Genomic DNA, 17,558 nt, shown 5'->3' with positions numbered 1-17,558 from the left:
TTAACCATAAATCTTTCATCATTTAACTTATATCTATATTTATAACGTATATCTAAAACTTATGTTGTATGCTAATAAAAAAAATATTATAATAAAATTATTATAATAAAATTATTATATTATAATACATTAAATGTCATAAAAATGTGGTGATGAAATTACATTGATAATTTAGAAAACAAAAATAATTAAAAGTAATCAAAAACATAATTCTATATAATAAAAATAAATAAAAAAATTAAAAATTATCAAATATATATTCTAGAAATGATTTGATATACCAATTAACTTTGACAAGGGTCCCAATAGCAGTGAATATCTTAATAAGCATAAGACAAAAATAAATACTTTTATAAATTAAAATTAGTTTGTGATAAAAAAAATTAAATATAACTATTAAAAACTAATAAGCTTGTATATAAATTACGTTTAACTGACTTTTTTTTTTCTTATTTTTCTATTCTATAAGTATTCTTAAAAGAGTTTCTCCTCATAAATCTCATACAAAAATCTGCAAAAGGAAGAAAAAAAAACGTTGCATGGCAGCTTTGGAATTCATTATGGAGCATGATACCAACTCAAATTACAGCAAGAAAATACTCATTATTTCCTATTGAATAGTCACATTTGAATAGACTAGAAAGGGAATAACACTCCCTGAGAATCAGAAACTGAATACAGGGCAACAAATCATGCTAATTATTGGCAGCAAGTCCTTGGAATTCAAATCAGAAATAATTCCCAAAATTTTTATTCTAAATCTAAACAGATTCTCTGACAAAAACAACAGCCAAAATTTCAGTACATCTATCATATATTAGGTTGGTATAACTAAAAAACAATTCAACCTTCCTCATTTCTTGTTTTTCTTTCTTCTTTTCACTTGTTTCTCTAAACGATTTAGTCTCTGATTGACATCAGAAGATGCCTTTGTGTTTGTATGTTTTGATGGTTCAACAGGCAATGACTTTGGTGCAATTCTTGCTGCTGTAGCTTGTTTCAGGGCAGGAAATATAGAAGAGGGAGATTGTGCACCACTGGTAGCTGCTGCTTCAGGTATTATGGGGATGCCCAAAGCTTTTTTTACACCAGGAGCTTTAAGAACTAGAAAAGATTAAAAATAAAAAAGATAAATCAAAGGAGTTTATGGGTATTAAAAGATAAAGACTTATGTTTTGTAGCATTAAGTTAAAAATGGAAACCAAGACTTTTGACACAACAAGAAACTTAGACAGAGAGAAACAAATGTTTTATATATAAGAAATATAATATAGAAATTAGCAAGAAGATATTTTACAGAGAGACGAATGACTTAGATGCAGACTGAATAATGAAGGCAATGCATTCTCAATGCAAACCAACAAAAACACGGAATGCATATTGATTTTGGTGTTATGGATCATCATACACTTGTATGATAATATTATATACCAAACTGCTTAGTGCACTACCCATCATCCTAGGCAAATACCATTATTAATCTCGTGTAGGAATCAAATAATTGCTGCACCAAATGGTATGTACTCTGAAAAAAAATCCATTTTCTGCTTATTGAAATGGAAAATGGTGAAAAAAGACAGTAATATTGCATATGAAAAACTTAAAAATGAAATGCCTTACCGAGTCCATATCCAAGTGAAAACAAATTTGATGTAATCCAGTAACAAAATATAGCCTGCACAGTTGTAAAACTACAAAAAGTTAAAACTGCATAGAATGAGAAACCAAAGTACATGTAAATCAACAAAATCTAAACTCTAGGAAACCAAACCGATTCCAAAACAATTCCTCCCTAACACCAAGTAGTTGGCTAAACAACAAGCAAGACCCAACCCGACCCGAAAACAACATTCAACACTCCGTATCACTCTTTTGTTCCTCTAGGGTTCCCAACCATTGCAGAAATCAAAAACGAAAGAGACTCAATGACAACAAACTTTACTAGAACTATTAGACACTCGTATCATTCTAAGTTTATAAATAAATTATTTGAAATGCTGACAAGATGGAAAGCAATGAGAACTTGTTTGTTGCCAAACATGATAAGGAAAATCTTACCTTCGGAAATCCCATGGTGAAAGGAACTGTAAGGACAGCAAGAACCCTTGAGACTTTTTTCATGGTGCCAGCAGCTGGATTTCCTTCCATGCCTTCTTGCATATTGCACTGGAAATAATGTGAAATCAATGAATATAAATTGGGTAAAAAACTAACAGATAACACCACTCATTCCTCTTCAATGAGACTAGGCTTTCAGGTATTATAAGCAGCTCATTCTTTTTAGTTCTTTGGCAGGATAAATTCATAACATAAAACTGAGGTTGCACAAACATTCAGGTAAGAAACTCAGACTGTCAGTGTACAAAGTGAACTGAAATGAAAGGTTCTGAAAAGATAATGGTCACCTCTACTGTTATTAAGAATGTCAATGCAGTCAGAACTGGCAAAATGTACAATGCATCTGGAGTGGTAAGATCAACAAACCAGTAGGCTCCGCCATCCTTGAATGATGGCATCTTTTCAGCCATGTTTCTTATCTATTGTTAAACAAAAAAAAAAAATTATAATGAATTGAAACAATAGATAGGTTCCTCAGACTCCTAAAGTTAGAGAAAATATAAAATTAAAAGCCAGCTTACCGCAAGGAAGAAACTAATAAAGACAGGACCTTGAATAAGGAGCCCCTTCAATGGAGTAAATGGACTTGCACCATGTCTAGATTATCAAACAAGTGAGGAAATTAACAGCTAGTGAAAGAAAAGATCCAAGAAGTTTAAATTAGTATCTAAAACACTGTGCTTCGTGAGACATGCAATGACTAGTCTTTTAACATATATACAATGGTTACACAGCTAAGCAATAGAAGAAATTTAAATATTTAATTTATTTGCATGTAGCTTTAGATAAAACATTCATAGATTCAATTGGATGGAAGAGAAGAGAGAAGACTGACCAAACTATGTAACAAGGATTTTATGATACCCGTGTGAGTGTAACCTGAAGAGAATATACTCATTATCCACTCCTTCTATTTTTAGTTGTTATAATTATAGAAATAAGAAACAAACCCTATATAATCAAGAATATCTAGATTACAAATGTATTATTCAGAACATTTTTATTCATTCCCTATCATATCCCTATTATTAGTAAGAGATATCAAATCTCCTTTACTATTTATATTATTTGTTTTTCTCAATATAAATAAAACATCTCATAAACACGGTTTCATTTCAAAGTGTCTCTATTTCCTATGGTTTAACTTACCATTTAAAGTCTTTTTTATAACCATGTTGGCCCAGTAGATCCGCTATCACCATAGGATTTTTTCTGTCAAAACTTTCTCCCGGTTTCCGTAATTGTTCCAGCACCACTTCCAACAGGTTTTCCAGCTAAGTTCCAACAACTACCATTTTCTCTGGCGAATGTCTTGCATTTCCTCACGCTTGGCGCCAATGATTCTTTTTTTTTTTAGAATATCTAGAATAGATATCTATCTATCTATATATACTATAACTCCCCCATAAAAACCAATTGACATTTTTCACAAATTTTACGAATCGAAGCGTTGATTTTCATATTTGACATTCCTTAATTAGTTAATCCCAATTGTGGAAGAAAATAAAGGTATAGGTGCATTATTCCACGGTAGTTTTTCCATGAATTTCCCATTTATCACTTAACGACAGAACTTTGCTTATTTCTTTTTTGAGAATCGACGAATCAAATGATATTTCTGTTCCAATTTTTGTCTCTTCTTCTCCCTCTGAATAACACTTTTCCTTGCCATAATGGTTAATTTGCTATTAGAGCATCAATGATAGAAGTCGGATCCTAGATGTATAAGTAGCTTCTCTTTGGGATCATGCCACACTGGTCTATCTAACCATCCAAAAGCCAACACAAACCACCCATTCATGTACCTTCACACACGACTTCTCACCCTCTCCTTCGGTTATTATATTATTTACTTTTTTCCAAATTTAAGAAAAAAAAATGTCTTGCCACATCTTTTCTAACATATAATTAGCACTAAGAAGATGGATAAGTGTAACTATTTCACTTGGGCTTCTGAAATTGGGTTATGGCTAAGTGGGTTGGGCTACAAATCCCATCTCACTTCATCCAAAACTTTCTCCTTTGATCATTAAAATGTGTCTTCGTGGAATATCATTTGTGGAAGAGTATATCAATGTTTCCCTCATGATCTTAATAGGTATACTTTGATCATCTCACACACGTTACTTCTAATGACAACACATAGTCACTTTCCCACTTAATACTCCTTCAGCACCACCAGATAACTTTGCCATAACTCAATGATTCTCCAACACCTTCAAATATATCAACGTTGTTTACAGCTTACTGAAATTCCACTATGGGTACCTATATTCCACGCACAATTAAAGCTATTAAAATGGACCACCCGATCCAATTCGTCCTGGCCCACTACAGGTTGGCTCATTTAATTACAATTTTTTTTTCAATACCAAAACAAATTACAACCTTTTTCTAATTGAAAAATAAAAAAAAAGTTTAATCCAAATATAATCCAAAATGATGTTAAATTCTAAATACAATCCAAAATCAAAAAAATATAATACAATTCAAATACATTTAGAGATAGGAGAATATTTAGGGTTTTTTTTTTAGTATAATTTAATATTTAGAATTTATGGGTGAGTTGGTGAATCAGTTTCTTACTAAACCGGATTCATTTTTGGCCCATGCTGAAATTTGTAATTTTTTTTTAACCGAATCCGGCTCGAACATGTGGTAGGCCGGATTGACTCGCAAGTTTTAATCCATTTTAACAGCTCTACACATAATATAATGGAGGTCATGTTTGATCCTTCCAAACTACCTCTCTTACCAGATTTCTTTTCCTCTGAAAATGATTGGGATATAGTTATTTGAAAAGGTACATGTTCTAACGGTAACCCTTACCCCCACAATGCAAACCTTAACTATCATTGGCTTTCCACCATACAGTATTTGTTTGGCTAAATAGTCAATTCAGTGTAATAAGTATCAATATATTTCGTTTATAGTATAATAAAAAATTTATAGTCTTAGTACAAAAACCTTAATTCCGTTAATTTTGTTTGAAGTCCATTAATGATTAAGTAATTGAACATATGTCTTTGGTCTTTACTAATTATGACGTGTATTTATCAAAGGAAAAATATAACATTAGTATACAATTAACCTTGAAAGGAGTCCTTTATCCTTTCCTTTTTTGCTTTGTAAGTTTAAAATCCTTACTGGTTCCTTGATAATTATTAAAAACCAAACATGAGCTTAATTATATTAACCACTCACAGAGTTCAAACAAAAACTAATAAAATTGAAGTTGTATTAAGATTGTAGTTTTTTTCTTATGTACTAAAAACATAATATGTCAATACTTGTTACATATTGAACTAACTATTTACCCTATTTTTTTGTCCTTGTTATCTTCTACTCTCATTCCTAAGTCTCCTGGTAAGGTATTATCACAACAGAGTGACAACAAACAATTATTGATGACACATATGGCCCCTCAAAGTAATGGTACATGGCAGTTAATTCCTCTTCCAGTTGACAAATCAATTCTTAAAATAGAACTTAATGGTAACATTGATTTCTATAAATCTTGGTTGGTTGCCAAAGGAGACACAAGCTTGTGGTCAATATTATATTGACACTTCTCTCCCATTGCCAAAGCATCATTTATATAACTTCTCTTTGATGCTAAAAATGCATTTCTACATGGTGATCTTGATGAAGACGTCTACATGCAACAACTCTTTATTTTGTTGCTGAGAAGGAGTCATCTAATACGGTGTATCGTCAACATAGGTCTCTATTAGGCCCAAGCAATCACTCCATGGATGGTTTGGGTGTCTAAAGAGTGTTGAACAATAGTTTGAATTGAAATGACACAAAGGGATGTTTGATTATGTATATGAAAATTGTCATGGGAGAAAAGCATATATGGATGGGTCAAACGTGTTAGAAATATTATATTTAGTTTATATTTATCTCTTATCTTTAGTTAGTTTATATTTCTTATTTAGTTTGTTTATATTTCTTATTTGTATTTTGGGCTTAGCCCATATTTCCTCTATTATAAATAGAGAACCCTATGTGTGTATTTAACACAAGGGAGATTTCTCCTCATCTCTTTCACTATTTCATATGGTATCAGAGCATGGTTCTCTGATTCTTTAGTTGTTGCCTTCGCTGTCTGCCGGCGGCCGGCCGCCATGGCCGCTTGCAGCCCCTAATAAAAGTCTTTCAACCTATGTCAATCTGCTGCAGCCAAGAAAGGCCACTGCCTCCGCTGTGCATCGCCGCTACTCGCAATTCCGACCGGTGACCAACGGATCTGGACCGCCTCTTCGAGCTACGGCCAACCACACCGGTTCCGATGGCTACCTCCCATTCACACGCCGCCACGAGCGCCAAATTTGTCCGCCTCCGGCCATCGTCCGCCGCCGGCCACCGTCTCACTTTTCTCCGATGAACAGCGGATCTGGATCGTCTCTTTAAGCGCGACCTAACCCCGGTGGTCGCCGTCTCTGTCTCCGCTCAACGCGCCTCCACGACCTGTCTTTCTCCGACAGATCTCGGACGCGTACTGTTCACGCGCCGCTGTCCCGGTGTCGGAATCACACCGCGCCGCTGCCGGTCTTCTCGCCAAAGCTTCCTCTCTCCAGTATGACCCTCCAAAGTAGCCATTGCTGCCACTGTCATTGTCTTCAGCATCTTCGTCTTCTCGCCGCACACTTTCGCATTGCGGAATCTTTCTCTCGTATCTGCGTTCCGGTGTATGCCTCCACAAATGGGTTCTAATTCCCTTTTCTCGTGCTGCACCGATTGGACCTTCTTGACATCCGCTGCTTGTGTCGCCGCTGCAATCAGTCACTGCTGTTACAATCTATTGTCAGTCCTACCTCTATTGCTTCCGCTATCTTATCTTTTCTGAAAGGTCTTCAAGGACAGTTAGTGGTTAACACCAAGAAATTTCAACACTAAAATTATGGGTTGAAACAATTTCACCAACCCTTTGTCAAATCTGTCAGATTTGTTTTTGGGTGCTTTGATGAATAAGAGCTCATTATGATCTTCCACTTTCACGGTCTGTCATCGGCGCACCGTCATTTCCGTCGTTCATCGTGAGGGGGAGTATGAACCAGGTTTTAGGCTTTCAGACTCCACTAGTCAATGATGGCAGTCCTTGCAGTTTTGTCGCTTTTAGCCACTACAGGCCCCATCAGTCAGTGATGGCATTCCCTGTAGTTTTGTTGCTTTTAGCCACTACTGGCCCCATCAGTCAGTGATGGCATTCCCTGTAGTTTTGTTGCTTTTAGCCACTACAAGCCCCATCAGTGAGTGATGGCATTCCCTGTAGTTTTGTCGCTTTTAGCCACTACAGGCCCCGTCTGTCAGTGATGGCAATCCCTGTAGTTTTGATGCAAGCCCCATCCTTACTTGATGGCAATCCAGTCCCTGGAGTTTGTCATTGTTCTCCTTTGTCAAAGTCATCCCACTTGAAGTTTCATGGTGCTATTTGAAGTTTCATGGTGTTGTTAGTTGTTCGTCGACATGTGATTGTGCATCTGTTTGTGTTAGGTTCCTGGATTGGAAACCTAACTAGAACCAACACTCTTGAATTAACGAACAAGAAATAACACTGTAAAACAATGGTTTCTGTATTGATACTGAAAGAAGGTACACATGTAGNGCTAATGGAGGCCTAATCCCCCTCTTGGCCTTAGCGGAGGCCTAATCCCCCTCAACAAGGTCCAAGACCTGTTTACAAAATAGTAAGAAAATGATTCCCCCCTTCTACGAAATTACAGAGAGTTTATTTATACTCTCTCTTCCCCTAACAAACTTTCACAAACTTTCACAACCTTTCCAGCTCTTAGTTCTTAACTTCTATCCTAGACCCCATACCCATTGTACCATACCACCCTATATCCTATCATTACTCACCGCTGCAAAACAACCTTGTCCTCAAGGTTGGAACAAAAACTGGATCGCTTGGCTTCTCTTCGTCATTTTGTTTTCATCCAAAGAAAATCCATTAGTTAATAATTTTTTTTTTTCTCTTCTTCCAACTCCAAAACTTTTGTTCTGTAATGATGCTTTGTGGCAAATTTTCTCTTTTCTGGAACCCAAGGTAATGGGTCTGCCATAATTCCACTTTCTCACATGGAAGCAAATTTTCTCTCTCCCGGAACCCAAGGCAGTGGGTCTGCAATACAAACCATAATTCCACTCCCTGTTTCGCTGTCAAATCTCCCCTCTACTCACTGCCTTCCTCCTACTCCACTATGCCCCAATCCCAAACAAGTACCCATGACCCAACACCTGCCATTTTCAACAATGCCTTTGATTTCCCCAGTTGTCTAGCTGAAGCTGTGTCTCCCCTTATATTGACCTTCTCGCCCTCCACGACATACTTCGTAGATCTCCCCTTCCAATTGATCACCCTTTTTCCTAACCTTGCCAACCATGCAATACCCAGGACNACATCTCCTCCTCCTAGCTCAAAGACGTAAAGATCGGCCACCACCGTAGCTTCCCCCATGTTGATGGGTACCCCCTCCCAACGCCCTCTTGACACCCTCCGACATCCGTTCCCGAGACTCACCGCATATGGCGCCGTGTCGGTCACCGGAAGTTCCATCTCCTCTGCTACCCGTCGACTCTCAAACTTATGGTTGACCCCACTATCGANGAGAATCACCACCTCCCTTCCTTCGATCTTCCCCTCGCCGATTGCAAGGTTGGTCGTCGGTTCTGGCAGTTTTGTCACGTTCGGCTCAAACGATCCTCTCCCGTTCGGTCCAGCAGTCCTCTCCTGTTCCGCCCGCTCAATCACTCTCGATCGGCCTTGGTTATCGCGATCGGCCTCGGACCGTGACCCCTCACCATACGTTCGTTCCCAAAACNACTTCCGCTCAACCTGGGTTCCAAACCTTATCACGAGGGCTCCNTTCAAACCATCCCATGATCGATTCTTTGCTTTTTCCTTCCACACTTTGAACCAGTACCAAGCGCTCCCCACCATACTGAATGACGCCAGGTGCACCCTTTCCTCTTCTGCCACACCTTGCAACTCAAAGCACTTCTCTGCCTTCGAGACCCACCCAATCGGATCGAATCGAACCCTTCGAAAGTGGGAAGTTCTACCCTTTTCCACCATTCATTCTGCTCCTCTGGACTGTCGCCATACACGCTCACTCCCATATCCTCATCGCGGCGTCGCTGGTCGTCATTTACGAAGGTTTGACTTTCGCTTGATTTTTCTTCGTTGTTGTTTCCCCGCACCTCCACAATCCTCATAATTTTTTTCAAGTCCCGACGCACTGCTGCGAATTCCGCTTTCATCCCGTCCATCAACCTCTCCAGAACCTCCAATCTTCCCATCGTGGTTCCCTCCATAACTCGTTCTCGCACCCAATTTGGGATCCCGCAGTTTCTTGAACAATTTTCTTGATTACTTCTTGATCTTTCACCCCTCACTGCGAAATGGCAGCTTTTAGATTCGGCAGCTTCTTGAATCGGCACACACCCACTTCGATTCGACAGCTTCTTGAAAACGGCAGATGTTTGATCTTTTACCCTGCTTCAATCCGGCAGGTCGGACCACTTTGTTAGGTTCCTNGATNGGAAACCTAACTAGAACCAACACTCTTGAATTAACGAACAAGAAATAACACTGTAAAACAATGGTTTCTGTATTGATACTGAAAGAAGGTACACANGTAGNGCTAATGGAGGCCTAATCCCCCTCTTAGCCTTAGCGGAGGCCTAATTCCCCTCAACAAGGTCCAAGACCTGTTTACAAAATAGTAAGAAAATGATTCCCCCCTTCTACGGAATTACAGAGAGTTTATTTATACTCTCTCTTCCCCTAACAAACTTTCACAACCTTTCCAGCTCTTAGTTCTTAACTTCTATCCTAGACCCCATACCCATTGTACCATACCACCCTATATCCTATCAGTTTGCCACACACTCTTGAAGACAGATCATATATTTCAAATTGAGTTTATTTATTCCAAGCTTGGTCCATACAATCTGTATGCTCTAGCTTGAGGGGGAGTGTTAGAAATATTATATTTAGTTTATATTTATCTCTTATCTTTAGTTAGTCAGTTTATATTTCTTATTTAGTTTGTTTATATTTCTTATTTGTATTTTGGGCTTAGCCTATATTTCCTCTATTATAAATAGAGAACCTTATTTGTGTATTTAACACAAGGGAGATTTCCCCTCATCTCTTTCACTATTTCATAAAACGCAATGATGACATGAGGGAGGTCAGAACAGACAGCAACGGAAGAAGCCATTGATGACCAGGAGAAACCTTAAAAATCCAAGATTCACCAATCAAGGTACCTAAAAAAAGGAAAAAGAGCAACCTCGATACTCTAAATAGCTGCCTGAGAGGAGACGAAATGTGCGACCATGCACGATGAACCTGAAAGAGGAAAAAGAGTGACTTCGATGCTCTAAATCACTGCTTAAGAGGAAACAAGATGTGCCACCACACATGACAAAAAAAAGGGAGTAAATCTACAATTTCAAAAGCACTGAAAGCGCGTAGGAGCTCTAATGAAGGCGTTATGACACAGTGGTCATATGGCCGAGATGATCAAAACCGTATGATCATCGGCCGAAACTAGAACTTCGGTAGTGATAGCGCTAGACAATGCCAGTAGATAATGGCATCGCCGACAACGGTAGATGGCGCTGACACCGGCAGCAACAAGTGCAGTGGCAGAGGCAACAAAAAAAAATTCCTCAAAAGGACCTTAGGCTCTGATACCATGTTGAATATAGTGAAAAACTATGTATGGGATTAATTCCCCTTATTTTGAATATACACATAGGATCCTCTATTTATAATAGAAGAAATATGGGCTAAACTCAAAATACAAATAAGAAATAATAACAAACTAACTAGAGATAAAAGATAATGATAATATATCAAACAAAGATCAAGTTCAAAACGATAATATTAGCACAATGACATTATTCATTTGTGAACTCATGACTAAAACAACTTCTAAAGGAGCTTAAATTTGATAGAAGTTCTCAAATGCACCTTATATATGACAAGCAAGCAACATTACACATTGCCTTTAATCCTATCTTTCATGAGAGAACCAAACATATTAAGGTTGATTGTAAGAGAAAAACTAGGGTTGGAGACATCACCACAACTGTTAGGTTTCTAAGTATAAAACCTAACCAAGAACACTCACAAACAGCAGAAAATAGAGATGAAAGACAAAATTCTCTTATTTCTGAGAAGAATTGGCAATTTACAAAGAATGGTTTGAGAGCATAACCTCCCTCTTCTAGCCAAAGTCCAGATTTACAAAGAATTCACTCAATAATCCCCCCTGTACAGAACCCACTCCCTATTTAGAAAGTTTCTCTTCCCCTTCCCGCTAACTAACTAACTAACTGCCAAATAACTCTTCCATCCTAACTGGCACCCTATATCCTATCATCAACATTTGTCAACTTTAGTGAACATTTTATTGACATATTCACCAAGTCCTTAAGAGGACCAAGGATGATTATATTTGCAACAAGTGAGAAATATATGATTTATATACTTCAGCATGCGAGAGAATATTACAGTTACAGTAACAAGGAGAAAATCTTAAATAATCAATAATATCTTGATTATATATGTATTAATAGGAACATCTATATTTACTCTCGTATCATATATGTATTATTAGGAACATGTGTTGTCTCCAAAACACAGTTTCAACACAATGTCTCTCTCTTTCCTACAGTCTAACAATAGTGTTGTAGTCCCTGACAACCTTTAAGCAATTATATAAGTTGGTTATTAACATCTAACTACTTTCCAACTCTTGTGCAATGCCATCCCCTTTTTATTACTCCTAACATATACCTATCTAAAGTGGCATGATATAAAAAAAAAATTCCATTTAATAAGAAAAGGGCCATTATACTACTCCATATTAGTTAACAAAGGGCAATTTTACTGATTTCACTTAAGTCTATCACAAGTCAAATAAAAGATTTCTCCTCTAATACATCATATCACCAAACAAAGTAATTACATCAATAGGAGGATCAAACATGACTAGTACAAGCTAAAGCCTGAAAAGGCCAAGAAAATTGAAAAACAACTTACTCCTTAAATAGCCTCTTCATTTTTTTCTGACATTCAGCAACAGCAATGGGATCCATAGCCTGAAAGATGAATCAACGATGTGATTATAGAAAATGTGGTTTCTGGTAGAACAATCTATAACATACATTTAAGAAAATCCAAAACTTCAAATTTCAATAAATTGGGAAAATACCAACAATCTCTCAAAAGGCACAAGGAATTCACATCCAGCAACCAAAGTCATTGTTTTGTACAAATACAAGTAGTGTATAATAATTGAATGATTAAGTCACCTATATATTTATGCAGAACAGAAGATAATACCACACTAGAAAATAAAAATGGAACTTAAGTTTAGGCATTAGTTTATGTAGCACAAATCATGTCACAATCTTGATGAAACCACAATTATAAAATATCTTTCAAGAATATGGTACTTAGGGGCAACAGAACCATGCATACAACATATGTAAGGAAATTTTAGGCTTAATTATATTTTCTGCCTTGATAAATTAGTCAATTTGGCTATTACTCCATAGAAAAAATTCCATTTGATATCCAATTTTGTGAAAATACATGGTTGTAATTTCTATCATTATTTTTTTCTCCATTATTAAGAGGTGACTTGGTAACCATATCAACAATGTCTAGCAGAATCTGACTCTGCCACTATTACCAATTGCACATCATATATCCACTATTCCATTATTTAAAACTGTCTTAACAGGAAAAAACAGTTGACTGGAAGATGTATATCTGTATTACCTTATCTTCCATCTCTTCCTTTATTTTTTCCATGTGAGGCCTCATCAGCTGCAACACACATGAAATAGAATATAGAAAAAGTTATAATTTATTGATAACTACAAGCTTGAGGACCTTCACAGGTAAAGGGGCAAGAGAGATAGGGAGAGTACAGCTGAGAACTAATTAACTAACTTGTGCTAAGAATATCTTAAGTCAAAGAGAGGAGAGGGGATAGAGAAAAAACAGTTCCATCCGAATGTTTAACATTTATCCCCTCCAACCAAAATATATGTGAAAGAAAGGCAAAAGGAACACAAAAAAAAATGATTGCAATTGCAAATACATTAATTTGGCAAGAAAAGGTGATGAAGCTACAAGCCACAAACATACTGTAAGCTTAGAAGTGGCCTTAAGTTGATTTATTAAGAGTGGAACCGTTGCACTTCGAATCAAGAGAGTTGTTAGAACTATGGCTGCCCACCTGAAACAATCAAGTAATACAGTGATGAGCTTTCTTGGATTTGTACCATGTGCCACCTATCTTTGTTGAAATGTGAAGACACAGATCACCAGAATTAGGCCCAGAACATGAATCCTGCATGGTACCAATCCAAGAGCAACCTTGCTAGCATAATCCCTAAACCCCTTAATTATCAATAAGCTTTGAAATGTTACGAAAGAAAAGTATTTCCATTTAAAATGGAATTCAGTATTTTAAGATTAAGGAACAACCTATACGTATATGCATACCATGTACTTATTATGGAAGAAAAAACTACACCATAAAGTAACTGTTCTCTCATAAAAGAGCACTCTTTAGGCATATGGAGAATTTTAAAACTTAATATTTGGGGCAAATCAATTGCTTGAGTACTTATTTATTATGCATGGTAAATCAAACTTAGTAACTGAGAAACCACAAAAGTTGATAGTTAAAATCAAAACCTACAATCTCATAAAAGCAAACTATCCACCAAGGACAACTTGACATCCATGGCATTCTGTAATATTGTGGAAATTCCTCAGAATTAAAGCAGATTTTAGAAATGAGAATTAACATCATATCTCTTACTGAAACTATAGAGGTAAATAAGTATAAACTTACCAGTTCAATCCAGTGCAGGAATGCATGGCATCTATAATGTACTGCAAGGCCTTCACAGGTAAAACAGAATCAGCAGAGGCAATTGCAACTTCTTTAAGAATAGGAGCCTGAGAATTCACAGCTTCCATCGTATTGTTTTTTAGAACATCTGCTATGTCAGTCATCATTTCAATCTTATCGGAACCCTGATTAGCTGTTGACATATGTCGATATAAATTACACCCAGAGCTCGGAGAAAGGAATCTGTTTGAAGACATTCTATGTTCAGAATAGGCAAAACACCACATTGATCCATCCACTGAGTTCCCAAACATCCTTCTTTGGAAAAAATTACTAATCCCTGCTGAAGATGACCTTTCGCCAGTGCTTTCGTGTTTCCCTTCATCACTGTGGAGAACATAACTGAAAGACGGGTGGCACTTTTGATTCAAAAGGTTCCCTCTTATCAAGAGGCAACGCCTGTGGGCCATTTGTATTCTTTGAAATTTCTATCAAGCAACAATAAGTAACCAAAATTACAAGTGCAATCAACGAATATTATTCCATGTCAAGAAACAGCATTTCTGAGAAGTTTGGTTGGTTTACAATTCTGATACCAAGAGAAAGCTAGAATGTCCTATTGTCACTATTTTCGTATTTTGTACCCTTAAACTTGATTCATAATCAACAAGCATAACTAAAATTTCCTAGGTCGGTGTGGTCGATGAACACTATTTCAATTGGACACTTTGTTTAAGACTATAATCATGTTTGGATACGAAGCTGGATAGACTTTTGACAGCCTCTCTACTGGAAAAAAGTTCTACATTTCTGATCGAGAATCTCTCAAAAAGCACTTGTAACTTATATCCATACAAGCCCCACATATCTTCGCAAATCATAACTTTTATTTATTAAAATACTTCCAAAGACGTCATACTCCTTCAAGAAACAAGTGCAAATTAGTGTGCATGGTGTTTTTTTAACAATTGGGTAGTGCACTGAACAAGAATTGCCTAAAACCTAAAACCCCGTTTTTTACATCTATTTTACAGTACTCTACATAACCGAACAAGGAGCTATAAAATGAATAGGTCCCCATCAACTTCATCACATGTAAAATCAGAAAAGAGAAATGAGCTAAACCCATAAAACCTAGATCAACAGAAACAACACATAAGAATGCAGCAACAAGAAAAATAAAAGTACACACTTTTCAGGGATCTGATTCGTGGACGAAGAAACAAAGCACAAACTCTATAAGACAGACGACAACGTAGTAACAAAAACCAGACAACACAAACGAGGAACCAACAGACCTGGCGACTGGTGAGTTATTGATGCTTTTGCTGCATAGACTAAAAAAGAGAAAAAAAAAACGAAAACCTCTGAACTCTGTTTTGTTTGTCCAACTAGTCAAAATGCTTTTACATCCAAAGGAACTTCAGATTTATAAAAATAAAAATAAAACCACATTAAAATGTTGAATATATTTAGGATTTCATTTATATACGCTATTATTAAGCTGTTATTCGGTTATAAATTATTATGCATAATAATTTTTGTTAATTTCAAAGTGTTGTTATATAATTTTTTCAACTAGTAATTATTGACTATGTATATGAAAATTGTTTTATAATGGTGGTAGTATATTCAAATTAAAATAGTTATAATAAAGTCCATAATTCTAATCATATATACTCCAGGATCAGAAATTATTTTTGCCACGGTAGTATATTTTAATTATTATTTTTATAATTAATATCAATTTGTAAAAATTATTTCAAATATATTTTGATCTCCAAAAGTATTAAATATACTTTCTAAAGATTGAGAAAATTCTAAGACGAATATTTCACTTCCAATAATATTTTTTTATTTAAATTGAATTTGTTTAATTATCTACCTAATGATTCAAATATATATAGTTAGCATGGTTGCATAACAAAGATATATATATATATATATATATATATATATATATATATATATATATAATATGATATCTAAGCAGAGGGGTTAAAGAAACTAGCTGATCTTATATTGGGCTTTAATTGGGTCAGAAATTATGTGACTTATATTAAAGTCTCATGGTAGGATTAATGCGTTAATGGGCCAATAAGTAATTGGGCCAGTAATTTAACAAAGAATAATAGGATGATTAAATATGAGTAAAGATATTGATAAGTTGTTTATCCGCAATTAACCGAATCTAGAGGTAAGTCTATTTTTATTTTCTTGGGCCTGAATCAGTTTAGGATCCATGGGATGACTTATAAATATATGATCAGGGCTAACAGTTAGGTATGTTCAACTCATAGTCTCGAACACTGAATAGTGATAATCATTCACTAACATTCACTTGTGAGCAAAAGCTCTTCAACACACGCCTAACTTAAGCGTCGCAGTGGTTTTTGCAAGTACATCCCCCTCTGTCCAAAATTTAAGGCAACAGAACGGTCAAGTTGGAGGCAGCCGAGCGGTCAGACGAAGTCCGAGCAGAACGAACTAAAGGAAGGCAAGTGGTTCAAGTGACTCAAGCGTCCGGAAGCAAGGAAGACATGTTAAGGAGGTTAGTCTCTCGATCCTACATATCCTTACCGAAACATTTTGGCGCCCACTGTGGGGCTCGGAGACTTGAAGATACCCAATGGTGACCACAAGAAACATGGAAGAGCAGAATACCAGAGACTTGATCATATAGATGCTAGCCCAGATACAGGCACAGGCGAGGATCATACAAGAACAAGAAGAGATGCAGCGAAAACAAGCAAAAGAAATTGCGACATTAAGGGCACAACAACCTGCACCTGAACTATTTGCCTCAAACAGACACGAGGATAATGAGGGCAATCGTAATGGGGAGCGATCAGTCCATACCGAGCCTAATGGTCGGGGAGGAAGGGGACCTACACCCCCAACCGTTCAGCCTATCAATCTACTATCGTTTACAGCGGCCATAATGCAAACTCTTATGCCGGAGAAACCTCCTCCGACATTAGAAAAATATGATGGCTCGGCAGATCCCGATAATAACCTCAGGATCTTCATTAATGCGATGGCGTTCTACACGGACAGTGATCCAGTCATATGCAGAGCCTTCTCCTTATCACTAAGGGATGAAGCACTAGAATTGTATAACACCCTTCCCCCAAACACGGTAGACTGTTTCGCCATAGTAGAAACTCTCTTTAGAAAACAGTACACATCCAATCGAAAACAAGAGATGACGTCAACATAATTGGTAAATACCAAACAAGAGAAGGAGGAAACCTTAAAGGCATTCATCCAAAGGTACAACGAAGTAACACAACGAGCGAAAGACGTAAACCACACTTTCATCATCAATAATTTGTCGTCATGTTTACGACCAAGTTATTTTGTTGAACAGCTGTATGCCAGACCACCAAAATCTATGGAGGAACTTCTGGAGAAGATTGCTGAGTTTGTTCATATTGAGGACATGAGGAACTCAAGGAAAAAGCAACAACAAGAGCTCCCTACTAACGGGAACAAGAAAGAAGTGAAGCGATCTTCTAATAACAGTAGTAAAAGCGACAGGCCTCC

At 36.7% G+C, this 17,558-nt stretch overlaps 1 protein-coding gene across 2 annotated transcripts; it reads right to left on the bottom strand.

Moving 5' to 3' along the window:
• Positions 1–588: 588 nt before the first annotated feature.
• LOC106768969 (mitochondrial inner membrane protein OXA1-like) lies at positions 589–15,433 on the bottom strand. Of its 2 annotated transcripts, none has more exons than XM_014654387.2 (10): positions 15,311–15,433; positions 14,013–14,500; positions 13,298–13,388; positions 12,926–12,973; positions 12,182–12,240; positions 2,640–2,715; positions 2,406–2,537; positions 2,059–2,166; positions 1,621–1,675; positions 589–1,104 (listed from the first exon to the last, which is right to left on the bottom strand). In XM_014654387.2, the coding sequence occupies exons 2-10, from the start codon at positions 14,480–14,482 to the stop codon at positions 854–856; spliced, it is 1,290 nt and encodes a 429-aa protein (XP_014509873.1). In that variant the 5' UTR covers positions 14,483–14,500; positions 15,311–15,433; the 3' UTR covers positions 589–853. The 2 variants fall into 2 exon arrangements, with proteins under 2 accessions (XP_014509873.1, XP_014509876.1); XM_014654390.2 differs by having other exon boundaries at positions 15,205–15,316.
• Between the last annotated feature and the right edge of the window lie 2,125 nt (positions 15,434–17,558).

The sequence above is a fragment of the Vigna radiata genome, chromosome 7 (genome assembly GCF_000741045.1).
Source record: "Vigna radiata var. radiata cultivar VC1973A chromosome 7, Vradiata_ver6, whole genome shotgun sequence".
Lineage (NCBI taxonomy): Eukaryota > Viridiplantae > Streptophyta > Magnoliopsida > Fabales > Fabaceae > Vigna > Vigna radiata.
The sequence above is the reverse complement of the archived record's forward strand: the minus strand, read 5'-3'. Positions and strand labels throughout refer to the sequence as shown.